Below are 16,897 nucleotides of genomic sequence, written 5' to 3'. Positions count from 1 at the left end.
CAGGCTTTGCCAAAATCACATTTTGTCCCTGTTTAGGGATTGTTAAGGTCTTGGAGATTGTCGTGTTTGCATGGTTGCAGTTGTTGGTTTATTCTGTTGAGGCTGCCCTTGATTTGTGCCACTCAGAACTATTTAGAATCTGGTCCCTTTTTCTGCTTTTCCCTGCTGGTTTTCTGAAGGTGGAAGAACGAGGCAGAGGGCCCTGAGCCCAGTCTGGCAGTGGTCAGCAACATATGCTGGGGGAGATAAACCTCAGTCCCTCCTCTGCTGGCACATCCTCCCGGTTCCTGGCAGCTTTGGGCGATTTGGACACTTCCTGATGGCACTGGTGAGGGCTCCAGAAAGGATCTAAATCTGGAGTCCATCCCTGGGCCCCTTCCAGACTTTTGTGAGTCACAAATTAAAAGAAGGGCTTTGTTGTGTAGACAAAAAAAAATTATCTTAGAGAGCACAGTACATGAGCTATTGTAAATACAAAGAATGAGTTCTGTTCTGTGCAGGGCCTTGGGGTGTTACTTCACTTCTTTGGTCTCCTTAGAAACACGTGGTGAGGCAACATTTTCCTGCTCTGCCACTGTAATTTTTCATGCATGTATTTCATATTTCTCACAGATTGTCTGCTATGCTCTTTAAATAAATGTACTGGGAACTATCTGTGTTAAGTGTACATCTGAGTTTGCCTGGAACTAGTGTTCTGAGAAAAATATTTTTGCCCCCTTTGGCACAGCTGGTTGGCCAAATTCAGGGCCCATACAAGGGGTAGTTATTAAGTAAGTTTGAAATAATTGCTACAACTTCCTATTTCCCAGAATGCAAGGGAAATCCAGCAGGAGTGGCTGGGTTCCAGCCTGCCTTGGCCAGGGATCTGTGTGCTCCCTGCTCCAATTCCTTGACCACCTTCAGCTCTGAGCTCCCAGTGGGTTCCAGGCTGGTCCCTGGGGGCTGAGAGGGGACCCAAAGGTCTGGAGGGGAGGGTGGAGGATGCCAGCCCTGCTGGGGGATGGCAGGGGGCTTTGAGCATCAAGCTGTGGCTGCCCTGGATCCCTGGAGGTGTTCCAGGCCAGGCTGGATGGGGCTGGGAGCACCTGGGACAGTGGGACCCCTTCCAACCCAAACCTTTCTGGGATCTGGGGTTCCATCAGCTGTTTGAGCAGGGCTTATGAACCTCTCCATGAAATCTTAACTGCAGGGAAATCATCTTCTTTTTCGTGCATGTGTATGAAACATGGAGCTTTTATTTAGATTAGCCCCAAATTGTCAGCAATTATATTGGATTGGATTTTGTAGGTTTTGCAGGGAAAGCAGAAAATTACACAGCTCTACCACGTGTGCCTCTGATCCAGCCTCCCTGGGAATCTGTTAGGAATTAGCTGTGGAGCTGATGGCTTCCAGAGTGGCTGCTTACCCAATGTGCTGCTTATTATTTTTATTTTTCACTGAAAACTTTACCAGTTGTTGCTGTTTCCAGGCAGGAGCTGGGGCACCGTGCCCTTGGATGCAAATGGGGTGGTTAAATTCCTGCAAGCCAGCTGTGGGCAGGCTCTGCTGGCTGTTTTGCACAGCCCAGGGGCTGCAGTGATGCAATTTGCCCGAGGAGGAGGAGGAGGAAGCAGTCCCCAGTTTGCTCTGTTTCTGTTTCTGTGGCTCGTCAGGTCCTCGTGCACGTCCGGGCTGTGCCCCTCAGCCCCTGTCCTTGTCACAGCACGGCTCAGGAGGTTACTGGAAGGTTTGTGACTGTGCTGAGAGCCATTCTGAGTCACAGCCATGAGTAAAATTCAACAGGAATGAAACTGAGGTGGATCTGGCCTGCTGAGTCTTTGAGAGGTGGTGGTTGTTGCAGCACTGAGCCCAGTATCAGTATTACAGAGTGTGAGTTCTTTCTGTTGGCTCTGCATGTTTTGCAGTAGGCTTTATTTTCCTTACCAGAGAACATTTTTACAGACATGTTTGAATACATTTTCCTCTATTCAGCAGGTTTGCAGCACCAGTTTCCCTTTGTGTTGCCATTCTCCTTATTAGTAGCCTCATTTTTACCATGGCTCTCACTGAAATCTGCCTCCGTGGGTGTGGGACTTTCTGCTCACCAGCTCCCGTTGACTTTGGTGGGAATCCTCTCTAGAGAAGACTTGCAGAAACTATTTGTGTAATGAATTCCATCTATTCCCTCATGAAAAACTCCTGTCCATGCTCAGCGAGCGTGAAAACTTCTGAGAACAAATGGAGTGAGAGAGGAAACAGCTTTGAGAGAGACCACCCAAAGCACAGAACCAAACCAAGCCCATCCCTCTCCTTTGCCTTTATTCCAGAGCTTGTGTCCAGAGTGTTCTGCTCCTCCTGGTGTCCCCCCACACCCATGTGGGCATCATCTGCTCCCAGAGCCACGTTCCTGCCCCAGGGCTGTGCCTCTCATCTGCTGGGCAGCTGCAGCCAGGGCTTCTCCCTCTGCTGCAGGATCCTGGCAGGCATGCCAGGAAATGGAGCTGGATTCTGTGCTTTGGGGAAGGGCAGGACAGTGCCTGGCTGAGGAGTGGCCAGGGAGGGGACCAGCAGGTGGCCTGATGTGTCCAGGGCTGCTGGGCCACCTCTGCTGGCTCAGAGGCAAGGCCAGGTGCCACCACTTGTCACAGCCCGGCAGTGACAGCACCTGAGGGCTGTACCACAGGTGCCTTACACAAAAATGATTGGTTTGTTTGCTGTTTGATTTGTTTTGGCACCCACTGCAGGTGGTGGAGATGCTGCTTCTACAATGAACTTCCATGATTTTTCCAAGGGTTCAGTCAAGTCCAAGAAATTTTACTTTTCTTCTCAAAAACTGTTTATAAATGCTGAAAGTTTGGGAATGGATCTGACAGGTCCTGTGTGTTTTACCCTGTGTAATTCCCTCCCTGATTTTTTTTTGTTGTTGTTGTAGTCTTATGAACAATTTCCCTTTACTGAAAAGAGGGGACTCTTCCACTTGTAGCATTTATCAAGATAAGGTGTAGCTGGCAGGAAAGCCCACACTGGGACCATCCATCATCATGGCTGGAAATGACTGACAGAGATGTGGGAAAAGTTACAGAAATTCAGGGAATTGGGGTGAAATGATAAATTTAAGATCAGGAATGACAGATTTGGCTTCTGGGAAGATACCTCAGGGAGCTCTGAAGGACTGTCTTGGGAGCTGTTCCCTTCAGAGACAAGGTCACCTCACTTTGTTTGCTGTTGCCTTCTGAGGAATAATCTTGGTTTTTCTTTCACTTCCAGACCTGTTGCAATGATTTGTCATTGGATTTTTTCCATGTATCTTTTGGTGCTGTCCTTTTGGTAGAAACTTTGATTTCAAATCATTCCCAGGCTTTCTGGAGAGGCATCTCTTGTTCATGAGGATATTTAGAGATGCCCAAGTTGCTGTGGCTGCCCCATCCCTGAGGTGTTCCAGGCTGGATGGGGCTGGGAGCAGCCTGGGACACTGGAAGGGAGCTGGGACTGGAGGAGCTTTAAAGTCCCTCCCAACCCAAGGCATTCCATGATTCTGTGATAAGTTCAGGGACATGAAAATCAGATTAAGCCATGTGCTGCTGCTTCAGTTTCAAGTCTTCACATCTGCAAGTTATGGCTGTTCTCAAGATTGAAAAGCACAGAAAAGGATGATATAAGGCACACGAAACCAGATGAGATAATTTAACTTAAAAAGCAGGGATTGTACTGGGGAAAAGGCAGTGGCTGATTGGAGCTGAGGTGATGTGTTCTGAAGGATAACATGTAGAGGATAAGACAAGTACAACACCATTTAACTACTGCCAGGGTTTCAGATGAAGTGAATTCCAGATGAGTTTTGGGGCCACCTTCCTGCATCTGTTTGTTCTCAGCTTTATGTACAAACAATCTCATTTAAAGCAAACAGTCTCATTTAAAGCATTTAATGTTTCAGTGAAGTTGGTGTTTTCTGGTGGGATAAAAAGCCCCAAACACACAAACAAACCCCAGTTTTTTTGCTGTAAAGACACTCTGCTCGTGTGCCCTGCTCTGCCTGAGGTGGGAGCGAGGAGCTGCAGGTCCCCCCTGGAAACAAACCACTAGAGTGGATTAATTTAACATTAACAGCGACACAACCTCGTGTTTTTGCTTTCAGATTTAACAAATCAGGTGGAGACAGCTGGCCTGCAGCTGCAGAAGGTGACAGCAGAGATGGACCACTACAAGAAGCTGTTGCTGTAAGATTCCCATTCCTTGCTTGCTTCCCACTGCACATAAAACACATCAACCATTTTTTTTCCAGCAATTGCTGCTAGTCAGAATGCTCTGAGAAGGTTTTGACCAACAGAGGAACTATTTTATCTTCATGTGATTATTTCTAAGCACCTGCCAGAGCCAGGCTGGCTGTGGGAGCAGGGCTTCCCTCCTGCAGCAGGGATTGCTGGAGCTGCAGAGGAGGGATAAGGAGCCTGCTGCAGAGCCTCACCTAACACTCAGTGTAGGAGGCCTTTTGGGAAATCCACGTAAATCAGCACGAAAATGTGTGTAGGAAGGAATATACAGCAAGGGGCAATGGCCTCCCAGTGCCAGAGGGCAGGGGTGGGTGGGATATTGGGAATTAGGAATTGTTCCCTGGGAGGGTGGGCATGCCTGGCACAGGTTTTCCAGGGAATTTGGGGCTGCCCCTGGATCCCTGGCAGTGCCCAAGGCCAGGCTGGATGGGCTTGGGACCACCTGGTCTGTGGAAAGTGTGGGTGGAACACGATGGGTTTTGGGGTCCCTTCCAACCCAAAGCATGCCAGGATTTTCTCCCATTTCCAGAGCACTCCCCAGGAGCCAGAACACTCCCACAGCAGGAGCCTGACAGCCCAACACCACAAAACATTCCAAATTCCACAGCTGAGTGCTGAACACCTCCGTGGGCGCTGGAGCAGCCTGGGGACGTCACCTCCAGGAGAACCCAGAGGGATGCAGGAGCCAGAGGCTGTGGAAAGGCCAAGCTGTGTTAGTGGGGCTCAGGGTCAGGGACTGGCAGTGCCAGGCTCAGCAGCAGCCCAGGATTCCCTGGAAGCTGAGCAAAGGGCTCGTGCTGCTCTGCCCTGCTCCTCCTGCTTTCAGTTCCTGCGCTCAGGGGTCTGACCGCGACCCAGCTGCAAATATTTGGGGTGCTTAGCAACCAAGTACTTCAGTGATAATGTAAGGATTGAGTGGGAAACAAAGATGTCATGAGCACAGTTAAACAAACACTGAGGGCTTTCCAAGAGTAAATGAACATTTCAGCGTAGTATGGGCACAGTTTAATAAAACAACATATTCTATATCTGTTTGAATGTAAATATGAACCTTAACCATGGTTATTAATTGGTGCAATGGTGACATAATGACATGAAACCTGCAAAGTTTCCAGCCCTTTTACCTACAAAATTGGGATTTGTTCCATTTCATTCATTTATTGCACAAAATTGTCATCAGTGTTGCAAGATCCCACTTCTTGTTTGGAACATTTCTGATCCAGGTCGGGCTGGGATGGCACTGGGATGTAACTTCCAGTTATGAACAACCATTGCTGGAGCTGACAGAACTTTCTGTTCGTGGCCTTTTACCTGAAATGGAAAATGCAAGGAGGAAAATCCACCCAAAGTGATATCCAGGCTGCTGCAGGAGTAAAGGCTCATTTCTCTGGATAAAATCCTTTTTTCCCAATGTTTTTTTAGGGTGAAGTCAACAGAACTTGATGTCTGTCAAAACGAACTGAAAAAGATCAAATATGAGAATGGAATCGCTGAGTCCAGGTAAATGCTGAAATGGTATTTCACATTTTTGAGCAATAACAGCAAACATTTTATTATTTTAATGCAGTTTTTATGCCATAAATTTAAAAAAAAATGATGTCAAGTCAGCAGATTTAACTGCTGACCATAAACCCCATAAAGAACACATGGGGTTTTGACCAATATTTTATTTTCCAGGCATTATTATTTCTGTCTATAAGTAAGAATATAGTAACTACAGTGCTGCTATTTCTTTATTTCATCTGTAGACTTACGAAAGAGCTGAAGGAAAAGGAGGAATCCCTTCTTGTTTGCCAACAAGTCTGCAAACATTTACAGGAGGAGGTGGCAGAGAAAGAAAGGAGAGAAGAAGATCTGAAAAGAAGAACTGGGAGATCAGAGAGTGAGCTGGAAACGCTTAAAGCTCTGCTGAGCCAAACTGAGCAGGAGGTGCAGATGCTGAAACAGGAAAGGTAAAGGGAGCTGAGCTGGACTCAGGTGCTCCTGGAAATTCTGGAGATTTTGGAGGTCATTGGATTGGGTTTTTAAATTATTATGGGATAGACAAAACTTGGATGAAGTGAAGAGAAGAAAAAGTGCTATTAAAAATTAGGAGTAGAGAAGTTCTGCTTGGACTTCAGGGCTTCAGCTGGAGTTTAATCTGAGCCCCAAACCCCAATTTTTGCAGCTGTTCAGCTGCTGTTTGTGCTCAGGCTTCAGGGAATATTCAAACTCTTGAAATGCAGAGCAGTTGGTGCCTCCTGGCACTTCTAAATGCTGAAAACAAGCCTGTGGCTGTCAGGAGAAAAACTGGAGATGGAGATTCTACTGCAGATAATTAAAACAATGTGGATTCAGGTTGCTGAGTCCAAAACAGAGGCACTCAATTCCAGGGAAAATAGCCCTCAGAAGCTCAGTGCTTTATTTTGCACATCTCAAAAGCAATCCCAGGGACAATGGCAGCTTTGTTCACAGCTGAGACCCTTCAGAGCCAGACTGAGCTGCTCCCACACCTCCCCAAGCACCAGATCCTGCCCAAGAGCCTGGCTGAGGGAATATTGAGGCATTTTTGAGGTGGACAAGTTGTTAACAACATCAATGACAGGAATTTAACCTCTCCAGGAGTCTGGCCCTGCAAGCCCCACATAACAAACAGGACCTTGAACGACAGAAGGCACTCAGTGGTGTTCATTCCAAACCCATTACAGCTTTTAAATTAATGATTCTAATATTCCAAGTTCATGAAATACAAGTTCTGGGTGGAATATTTTGGGTTTCTCTGTGTTCTTTGAAATTTGTCTTGAAAATATCAAAGAAGTGTTAAAATGCCATTTGAAACATTAATTTCAGGAGGCAGGTGAGGGTGTGGTGAGATTCCAAGTGGTGATTCCTGGGGCAGGGATGAGCAGGGCTTCATTGCAAGGCAAGGGGAGCCCAGGTTTACATGGAATTTGTGTTTTTAGGGAGCTGCTAAAGAGCAGGACGGAGCAGCTGCAGGAGACACTGAGGCAGAAGGTGCAGAGTGAGGACTCCTGGAGGGACAAGGTGACTCTGGGGGCTCTGCTTTGGGGGGTTCAGCTCCACAAAGGGCACAGAAAGCAGGGAATGATCTCCTGCAGTGCCATGTGTGGTGGAGTCATGGAATCATACACAGCCTGGTTTGGAAGTGACTCAGCCAAAACTTCTGTCAGGAGCACACAAATCCTCTGGGTCTGCTGGGGCTCAAAGCCCTGAGTTCACAGGGAAGGTTTGTCTGGGAGCCTGGTGATCCCAAAAGCACATTTAATGTTTGCTGAAGTTCATGGGATCCCAGATCCCAGCCTGGTTTGGGTTGGAGTGACCTCAGAGCCCCCCCAGTGCCACCCCTGCCATGGCAGGGACCTCTCCCACTGCCCCAGGTGCTCCCAGCCTGGCCTGGGCACTGCCAGGGATCCAGGGCAGCCACAGCCTGTCCATAACATCCTTGGTCCAAGGAGTTCTCCTGCCAGACTCTTCCTGTGGGATTTGGGGAGCTGCTTCCCATGAACAGCTGTCACCATGTCAACTGTGTTTCCATCTGCAGCTTTTCCATGAGCACCAAAAAACCCTGACCTGAATAAGAAATAAAAATCTATTCATCTATTGGAAAGAATAAAAAATATATATTGAAAAGAATAAGAAACTAAAAGTGTCTATATCAGTGAAGGAAAATTTAAAAGCAGAGTTGAACAATAACTGTGACTTGTGTGATTTAAGCCTCACATAATTGGTGACTGAAATGACTGTATTTTTTCTTTCAGTGTCTGAAAGCTTTATTTAGTCCCAGGAAAACTCGGGGACTGGTAGCAATTAGGATCAGTTACATTTCTTTGGAAACCCCTTCCCTTCCCTGCCACAGGATATAATTTGGGAAGGGAATCAGGCTGGCTCCATAATCAGAGTATTTTCGGCCTGACATGAGAACAAAATAAAGATTGGTGGGAGGGAGAGGGAGCAATTTCAGCTTTGGTGTCACAGCCATTAAAATGCAGCCACAGCAAGGCCCCAAAACTCAGCTCAGCAGCCAAAAAATCAGCCAAGTGACAAAGTGACAACGTTGCCCTTGGTTTGTGCCACTGCAGAGCACCAGAGGGTCAAGTTTTCTGTTTAAAATACATATAAACCTGAAATGGTTTTGGTGGAACAAAACACAGTCACGTTCAGGAAGCAATTTAAGAAATGGCTCCACTGGAACACACCAAATTTATGGAATCCCAGGGGGACTGAGTTTCCTTTGAGAGCCCAAAGAGCCCCGAGGGCCACAGCCAGGTGTGTGCTCCTGTCCTTCCCTGAGCCCTCCTGGAAGGATGGGTGCACACCTTGATCTTCTGGGCTTTGAAATATTAATTAACGAGGGGTGTGTAAGGGCTGGAAATCCATTAGTGGCCAGTGTGCTCTCTTGGAACATCAGCCTCAGCTTTATTCCCTCTTCTGGGTCTCAGCTTTATCAATTTCAAATGCTAAAGGGGAAATGTTTGGAATGAATGAGCTCAGGTTTTTAAATTGCCTTTAATTGTTCAGTCTATGGAGTCAAGGAGCCTCCAACAAGTGATCAGGATCTGTAATAATGGATAGAATTAATAAAACTGGGGATTTATGTTCAGAATCCCAACTCCCATCTAGAACATAGAAATATTAATAGTAATAATAAACAATTGCATACAATTATACTATAATCATAATCAATCATATATTATTACAGAATCATTAAAATAATACATCATTATAGAATAATTTATATAATACTATTAGGATCACATAATATAAATTACTAATATGATATGATTATATACTATTTAATATTAATTACATAATGATTATATTTGGATTATTGATAATTATACTAATATAATTATTGTAAATATATTAATATAATTTTATTATATAATATAATTATTATATAATTACAATTAATAAGTATTTTATAATTTTTATTGATATTGATATTGATATTGATATTGATATTGATATTGATATTAATATTAATATTGATATTATTATAAGAGTCTACTTTGGGCATCCTACAAATACAACAATTTTTAAGCTATAACTTAGTGAGGGATTTGCACCTCTTCCACACCCTGAATTGGGTATATTTTGCTTTAAAAAAATAATGAAAATATTTCCAGTTTCTCTTTTTTCCCCTAAAGACATCGGGAAGATTTATTATACTTCTGCTCATAATAATGTGTGGAATTAGATAATTGTAATTAAGCTCATTGTGGGCTTTTGTGCTTTTAATCATTGAAATAATGAGGTTTGTGTTGTGCATTTAATGTGCCTGTTGTGCTCTCAGCCTGCTGCAATTAAATCCATCAGAATCAGCTGCACAAAGGAACAGGAACAGCCTGGGAAAGGAAAAGTGCTCTCCTAAATTCAGGGTTTCCTCCAAAATCCAGAATTTTCCATTGGGGAAATGATGGCTGAATTTATGATGTGAATTTTTGGAGATGCTGTAAGGACTGGGAAATTTCACCCAATATTCCAACTGGAGAAGGGTCTGGGATGAACTTATTGTGACCTTGCAGGGCCTGAAGGGGCTCCAGGAGAGCTGGGGAGGGACTGGGGACAGGGATGGAGGGACAGGGCACAGGGAATGGCTCCCACTGCTGAGGGCAGGGAGGGATGGGAGATTGGGAACTGGGAATTCCTGTCTGGGCTGGGATTCCCAGAGCAGCTGTGGCTGCCCCTGGATCCCTGGCAGTGCCCAAGGCCAGGCTGGACACTGGGGCTGGGAGCACCTGGGGCAGTGGGAGGTGTCCCTGCCATGGCTGGGGGGCACTGGGGGGGCTTTGAGCTCCATCCCATCCCCATTCCCATCCCATCCCATCCTATCCTATCCCATCCCCATTCCCATCCCCATCCCCATTCCCATTCCCATCCCCATCCCCATCCCATTCCCATTCCCATTCCCATTCCCATCCCCATCCCCATTCCATCCCATCACATCCCCATTCCCTTCCCATCCCCATCCCCATCCCATCCCATCTCATGGATCCCACCCCACCCCACCCCAGTGTGACAATGCCACTGACCCCTCTTGTCCCCAGCTGGAGATGGACCTGGCCAAAGGGGAGGCTCGGCACAAGGAAGCAATGCTGAAGGTCAGGGAAGAGGCCAGGGTGGAGCTGGAGCTGGAGAGACAAAAACAGCAGGAGCTGATCACAAAGTACCAGAGAGAACACGAGGAGCTCCAGCAGAAGGTGGGCAATGCTCGAGAGAAAACTTGTGGCAGAAGATCACAGAAAACTGTGAAAAATGGGAGTGTGAAGGAATAAAACCTCCTCTGTGTGTCATCCTCTCTCTGGATGATACAGCACTTTTTCACAGTCTTAGTATATTTAATTTTTTTTAATGGAACAAGCTGAAAATAACTATTCCAGTTCAAATTAATTGGCATGGAAGTTCTTTCTCATCTCGTATTTTCACCACTAAAACTCCATCTATGTCCCCAGAGTTGCTAATTATATTTAATCTGACATCATCACTTTTTAAAAGTGGGGCTGTTTCAGGCTATGATGAGGTGCCACAATCCCACCCATATTTTTAACCCTTCCCAAGGGAACCCAGCAGCTCCAGGGCCAGTAAAACCTGCTGGGCTGGACTGGTGCTGGCACCACAGGGGGCTGGGAGCTCCAGATCCCCCTCAAGTTTGATACAGAAATTGAGAAATTGTACCTGTAACCTGAGTTTCCAAAAGGTTTCACACAATTCCTGAGAAAGCCTGAGAAATCTGGGAAAATGAAAGGAATGTGATGAGGTTTTATTATTATTTAAAATCTGGGACATTGTGATTTAGAGCTGAAAATGAGTTTGGCTTTGTTCACCTGGCAAATATTTAACCATGGTTTTTAAACCCTGAGGAAACACCGACTTGCAGTAAATTTAACTTGAAGTTAAATTTCCCCTTTTTTACCTCAATGGCTCTGTTTGATCTTGAACACACTAATTAATCTCTGTGTTCTCAGTGAGTGGTGATTAATTTACAGCTCTCTGGCGTCCTCTGAGGGAATTATGTAAATTCAGAGCTTTTTTCTCTCTGAGGACCTGCAAGTTTGAATTTGTTGGTTTTTTCCTCGAGTCACCATTTGTCTGCTATGACTTCTCCATATTTAGAGGTACTGAGTGGAGATTAATTCCTGTCTGACCTCACCCAGATCCCAGGTTTAATATCCAGTGCCACCAAGAGCTTGAGGATGGAGATGGAAATTCTGGAGAAGAAGCTCCAAGACGCCCAAATGAAAGTGACAGAGAAGGATGGAGACAAGGAAAAAGAAATCCAGAGCCTTAAAAGGCTCATCAGTGAGCTTGAGTTCCAGCTGACCATGGAAAAGAGCAACAATGAATCATTCCTGGATAAACTGAGGAAAGAAATTAAGCACAAGTCAGATGAACTGGAAAAATTAACCCAGGAGAAGACACAGCTGATTCACAGTTTGAGTCAAGTTCAAGAGGAGGTAGGAACAGGACCCAGGAAATGCCTGGTTATTTTTACTTGGAGACATGTGATTTCTAAAATCATTCAAAGGTCTGTGACCAGAAAATCCATTGAAATGCAAAGATTTCTCAGACAAATCCATCTTCATTTCCTAAAAGTTCACTAAAGATGTGAACTTTTAATTCAGCAAATGCTTAAATTGGCGCTTCATAGGTAAATTTATTATTAAAAATTATTTTTCAGATCCTGCAAGGCCTTTCTTAATCAGTAGCCTCATGTCCCACTGCCCAAACATGAGTAAACAATGAAGAATTCCCAGTTTCTAGAGTAGAAGACACGGATAGTTCTCATTCTTTGAACTGGTGCCCCAGCTCCCACCAGTGCAGCCACGTTCCCTAACTCAGGAATGCATAAAAATGAATTAAATGCAAAGAGAAATTCAACTGATGGATATTCTGACCACAAACATTTGCTGAATGCTTGGAATATAATGGGAAGGGAGGAGAGAGCCGCTCCATGGGAAATGTGGAGTCAGGGACTGCAGATAAGATTAGGCTGGAATGTCCAAAGCAGTTCAGTGGCAGGAAAAAGAATTGGTCAACAGTGAAAATAAAACTCTTCCAAGTGAATAGGTGCTGGGGTTGGTACTGATTTATTCCTTGGAAAGGTTGGGAAAGGTGTGAGTGGAATTCCAGTGAGACTGTGCCCAGGGATGGGGACATGGGAGGGAGGGGCCTTGGCAGTGCTGGGACAGCAGGGGGACTGCATGGCCTTCCCATGAGTGATTCCACCTGTTCATTCCTGGCTCCACACCTGGCTCCATATCTGATTCCATCTGGGTTCCAATACCTGCTTCCACACCTGGCTCCATATCTGATTCCACACCTGGTTCCACACCTGATTCCATAGCTGGCTCTACTCTTGGTTCCACACCTGATTCCATAGCTGGCTCCACTCTTGGTTCCACACCTGATTCCATATCTGATTCCATACCTGGTTCCACACCTGGCTCCAGGGCTCCATGCAGGCTGTGCTCTCCCACTGCAGAGGGTTACAGGGAAAAGCATCATTAACCCCTTGGTGTCACTGCACCTCTGTCCATTACTGCCTTCCCAAGAGCAGCATTCCCAGTTCTCCCAGCTGGGCAGGAGAGCAGGAACACCTTCTGAGCACTTCCCTGGGATGTGCCACTGGCTCCCCAGGAAGCAGCAGGACAGAGCAGGGCAGGTGCCTGTCCCGGGAGTGTTTGGGAGTGACGGCTGCGGCATTCCCGCTGTTTCTCTGCAGAATTCCCTGCTGCAGGGGCAGTGTCCCGGCAGTGTCCCGGGAGTGATGGCTGGGGCATTCCCGCTGTTTCTCGTTGCAGAATTCCCTGCTGCAGGACACGGTGCCCCGGGAGTGTCCGGGTGTGTGGCTGGGGCATTCCCACTGTTTCTCGTTGCAGAATTCCCTGCTGCAGGGGCAGTGTCCCGGGAGTGTCCGGGTGTGTGGCTGCGGCATTCCCGCTGTTTCTCGTTGCAGAATTCCCCGCTGCAGGGGCAGTGTCTCGGGAGTGACGGCTGGGGCATTCCCGCTGTTTCTCGTTGCAGAATTCCCTGCTGCAGGTGCCTGTCCCGGGAGTGTCCGGGTGTGTGGCTGCGGCATTCCCGCTGTTTCTCGTTGCAGAATTCCCTGCTGCAGGGGCAGTGTCCGGGAGTGACGGCTGCGGCATTCCCGCTGTTTCTCTGCAGAATTCCCTGCTACAGGACACAGTGCCCCGGGAGTGTCCGGGAGTGATGGCTGGGGCATTCCCGCTGTTTCTCGTTGCAGAATTCCCTGCTGCAGGACACGGTGTCCCGGCAGTGTCCCGGGTGTGACGGCTGCGGCATTCCCGCTGTTTCTCGTTGCAGAATTCCCTGCTACAGGACACGGTGCCCCGGGAGTGTCCGGGAGTGATGGCTGGGGCATTCCCGCTGTTTCTCGTTGCAGAATTCCCTGCTGCAGGGGCAGTGTCCCGGGAGTGATGGCTGGGGCATTCCCGCTGTTTCTCGTTGCAGAATTCCCCGCTGCAGGGGCAGTGTCCCGGCAGTGTCCGGGTGTGTGGCTGCGGCATTCCCGCTGTTTCTCGTTGCAGAATTCCCTGCTGCTGCAGGTGCCTGTCCCGGCAGTGTCGGGGTGTGTTGCTGCGGCATTCCCGCTGTTTCTCGTTGCAGAATTCCCTGCTGCAGGACACGGTGCGCCGGGAGTGCGAGGAGCGCTTCGAGCTGACGGCGGCGCTGGGCCGGGCCCGGGAGCAGGTGCTGGAGCTGCGGCGGCTCAGCGGGACCCTGCCGGCCTCGCCGCGCTCGCTGCCCGCCGGGGATCTCCGCCTCTCCGGGGCCCTGGGCACGGCCAGGGCTGCCCGGGCCCCCGGCTCGGGCCGGCACGGCGGCAGCAGCGCCGCATCCCTGGATCCTCCCAAGGGAAGGGCGGCCTCGCTGGGCGAGCCCCGGGGCCGGGTCCCCGCCGGGATGAGGCACCGGCCGAGCCAGCTCTGACGGCTCTGCCCGGGAAACCGTTCCGGCCTCCAAAGGAACGCCTCCCGAACTCATCCATTCCTACAATTTAAAATCTAGTTAAATATTTGTTTATTTTTGGTGCGGTAACTTTTATCTGTTAAATAATTTATTCATGGTGTAATTTAACGCTGGGCGCATTTCAAGATGGGAAAAGTGAAAAGAGTCCAAGAGGAGCACGAAGAGCAGCACATCTTCAGTGAGTGGGATTGAAATCAGAAAATCCCTGGATCCCAGGATTGGGTTGGAAAGGACCTTAAAATTCATCCCATACCAATGTCCTGGCCCTGGGCGGGGAATAATGGCCCAGCATCACAGGATCCAGGAGGGACGGGGCTGGGAGCAGCCTAGGACAGGAACTGGATGAGCTTTGAGATCCTTTCCAACCCAAACCAGTCTGTGATTCCATGATTCCATCATCTCAAACCTGGGCTCTTATCTCCCTGTTTGTGTCCTGGAGCAGCAGCTGCAGGAAAAGGGGAGTGTGGCCAGGGAGGAACAGCACGTAAAATAACAGGAGCAGGAACGGGATCATGGCTCTGGCACGAGGGAGTGGCCAGGTCCTGGAGGCAAACCAAGTCCAGAACAAATATTTCCCTTCTCCCCCTTCCTCCCAGAACCCAGAGCTCCCGCTGCTAAGCAATAAACAAAATATGGAAATGTCAGGGACCCTTTTTTACTGGCTTTGAAAACAATTTAATGAATCTCACCATGTCAAGGAAAGTTTACCAAGTGTTTTCCATGGTGGGATGACAGGCAGAGCACAAAGTGCCACGGAGGATGTGGACACCTCAGTACAGCCCTGAAATTTTAGGAAATCAAACTTCCTGTGGGAAGTTCTTGTAGGAGTGGTGTCAGGGACCTTGCCCTCCAGGACTCGTGGCACGAGGCAAAGCCAAACAAAGCTCCAGGAACAAACCTGTCCCTGTGGATCCTGCCCTGCTGCCCTGGGCAGCATTCCAGCCCTTCCCTTGGAGAAAACATCCCATGGCACGGGGCTGTCCTGTCCTTCCCTGCTGGAAAGGCTTCAAATTGCCCCTGGCAGAGCTGGGGGTGGTCCCTGCTCTGGAGGGAGCTCCTGCAGCCCTGACCCTTTCCAGAAAGGATCCCTCGTGCCAGGCAGGGAAATGGGGCTCCGTGGGTTGGGGCTGATGTTCTGTGTGAGCCCCAGACGCATCCCTGGTGTGGCCAAACCCCTCCTCACTCACCCTGCCAGGAGGGCAAAGGGACAGCGCAAAAAGAGCCCTGGAATCTCAGTCAGTGCCTCAGTGTGGCTCATCCTTTTCTCACCTGAAGTTGCCCAAAGTGTAATGTTCTCCACAGATGACACGATGGAGAGTCCAGCCCCTGTCTGGTCCTGCTGCTCCTTCAGCAGAAATTGGGATCAGCAGTGGCCATGCACAGCTTGCCATGGATATCACTTCATTCCACTGGGATATCACAAACCAAAGCTGGGATGATCACTAGACCTTGCTCTGGGGTGTGTGTAGGATCTGGGATCCCGACTGTGCCTTGCAGATGGAGTTTTTCTACAAAAGAAGAAATTGGACTGCAGGAAAAAGCATCTTCATTCCTAAGCAGTGTTAAAAGTGCATGGAAATAGAAACTGATGCCACAGATCATTAAAATGTATTAATCAGAATAAAAGCATGACTGTCTTTCTTTGTGCTGTGTATTTTCAATACCAAAATAAGAGCAGGATAATGAAACTGGGGAAATTTCCTTTCACAGACAACCCGCCAGAGCTGCATTTTTAGTTATTTAAAACAGGCCCTTATTTCCATCATGAAAATTTGACGTTGGTGATTACAGGTGGTTGAGAGTGCCCTGCTGGAGGAAGAACAAACCCCAAACAGCTGTGATGGTGTGAAACACTAATCCAGGGGTTTCATCCTCACAGCACACACAGAATTCATCAGGGTGGGATGATAAAAAGGGCACTGCCTGAGATTAATGCTGGGGGATTTTCACACCAGGAATGTCATTTGTGTGGAGCATCTGGAATTGCCCTGGGAGCAGTTCCCAGGTCATGGCCAGCTCCCATGGATTGTTCTCCTTGGCCCTCCAGGCTCTGGAGTGATCCCACCCTGCTCCAGCTGGAGTGGGGAGGGGGCTCAGTCCCAGGGGACTCTGCTCCTGCCCAGTGAGCCAAGGCAGGGGCACAGGTGCCACCAGACCCTTCCACAGAGGGGGGTGGCCCAGGGTGTCTCTGAGGCCGCTTTTCCAGGCCCCACCTTCCCCTCAGTTCCCTGCACTGGGATGTGGCTGAGACCAGCAGGGCTCGGGCACTGGTGCCAGGCACAGAATGAACACAGTGGGAAACGTCAGGGAAAGGGAGAATAACCCAGGGGGTCCAGATGTGAGGAAAGAGCTGATATCTGGAAAGTCTCAGTGTGAGAGAGAGGAAAATGCCCTCCCCTGGAGCTGTGCAGCCAGGGAGGATCCCTGCAGTGGTGGAGCCCCTGTGCTTGAGTCATTCCAAGTGGGTGGGAAATATCCATGGAAATTGTCCTGGCAGGAGCAGCCCTGTGCTGCAGGAGCAGCTGAACCCAGTGCCCCAAAGGGGATTTTCCATCTCCTGATTTATGGGATGTGGAAAGTGGTTTGGTTTGGCCAGGCACCTCTCCAGGGAGCAATGCCCAGCTGGCAGTACCTGCTTGGAGCTCTGGGGAAGAGTC

At 48.4% G+C, this 16,897-nt stretch overlaps 1 protein-coding gene across 6 annotated transcripts in view; it reads left to right on the top strand.

Moving 5' to 3' along the window:
• Positions 1-15,803, top strand: part of LEKR1 (leucine, glutamate and lysine rich 1) — a 35,355-nt gene extending 19,552 nt beyond the window's left edge. For 2 of the 6 annotated variants that reach the window (XM_084212161.1, XM_084212162.1), the window contains exons 6-13: positions 4,115-4,196; positions 5,673-5,750; positions 5,999-6,202; positions 7,193-7,274; positions 10,298-10,450; positions 11,405-11,704; positions 13,052-13,289; positions 13,431-15,803. In XM_084212161.1, the coding sequence (XP_084068287.1) occupies positions 4,115-4,196; positions 5,673-5,750; positions 5,999-6,202; positions 7,193-7,274; positions 10,298-10,450; positions 11,405-11,704; positions 13,052-13,289; positions 13,431-14,272 (1,979 nt within the window). In that variant the 3' untranslated portion in view covers positions 14,273-15,803. Of the gene's footprint in view, positions 1-4,114; positions 4,197-5,672; positions 5,751-5,998; positions 6,203-7,192; positions 7,275-10,297; positions 10,451-11,404; positions 13,006-13,051; positions 13,290-13,430 lie in introns of those variants that run through there. The other 4 variants (XM_084212163.1, XM_084212164.1, XR_014616414.1 and 1 more) reach the window with 4 other exon arrangements.
• The last annotated feature ends 1,094 nt before the right edge of the window (positions 15,804-16,897 follow it).

This window comes from Fringilla coelebs, assembly GCF_963513975.1.
Source record: "Fringilla coelebs genome assembly, chromosome: 10".
Lineage (NCBI taxonomy): Eukaryota > Metazoa > Chordata > Aves > Passeriformes > Fringillidae > Fringilla > Fringilla coelebs.
This window is presented reverse-complemented; position numbering and strand designations above follow the sequence as displayed.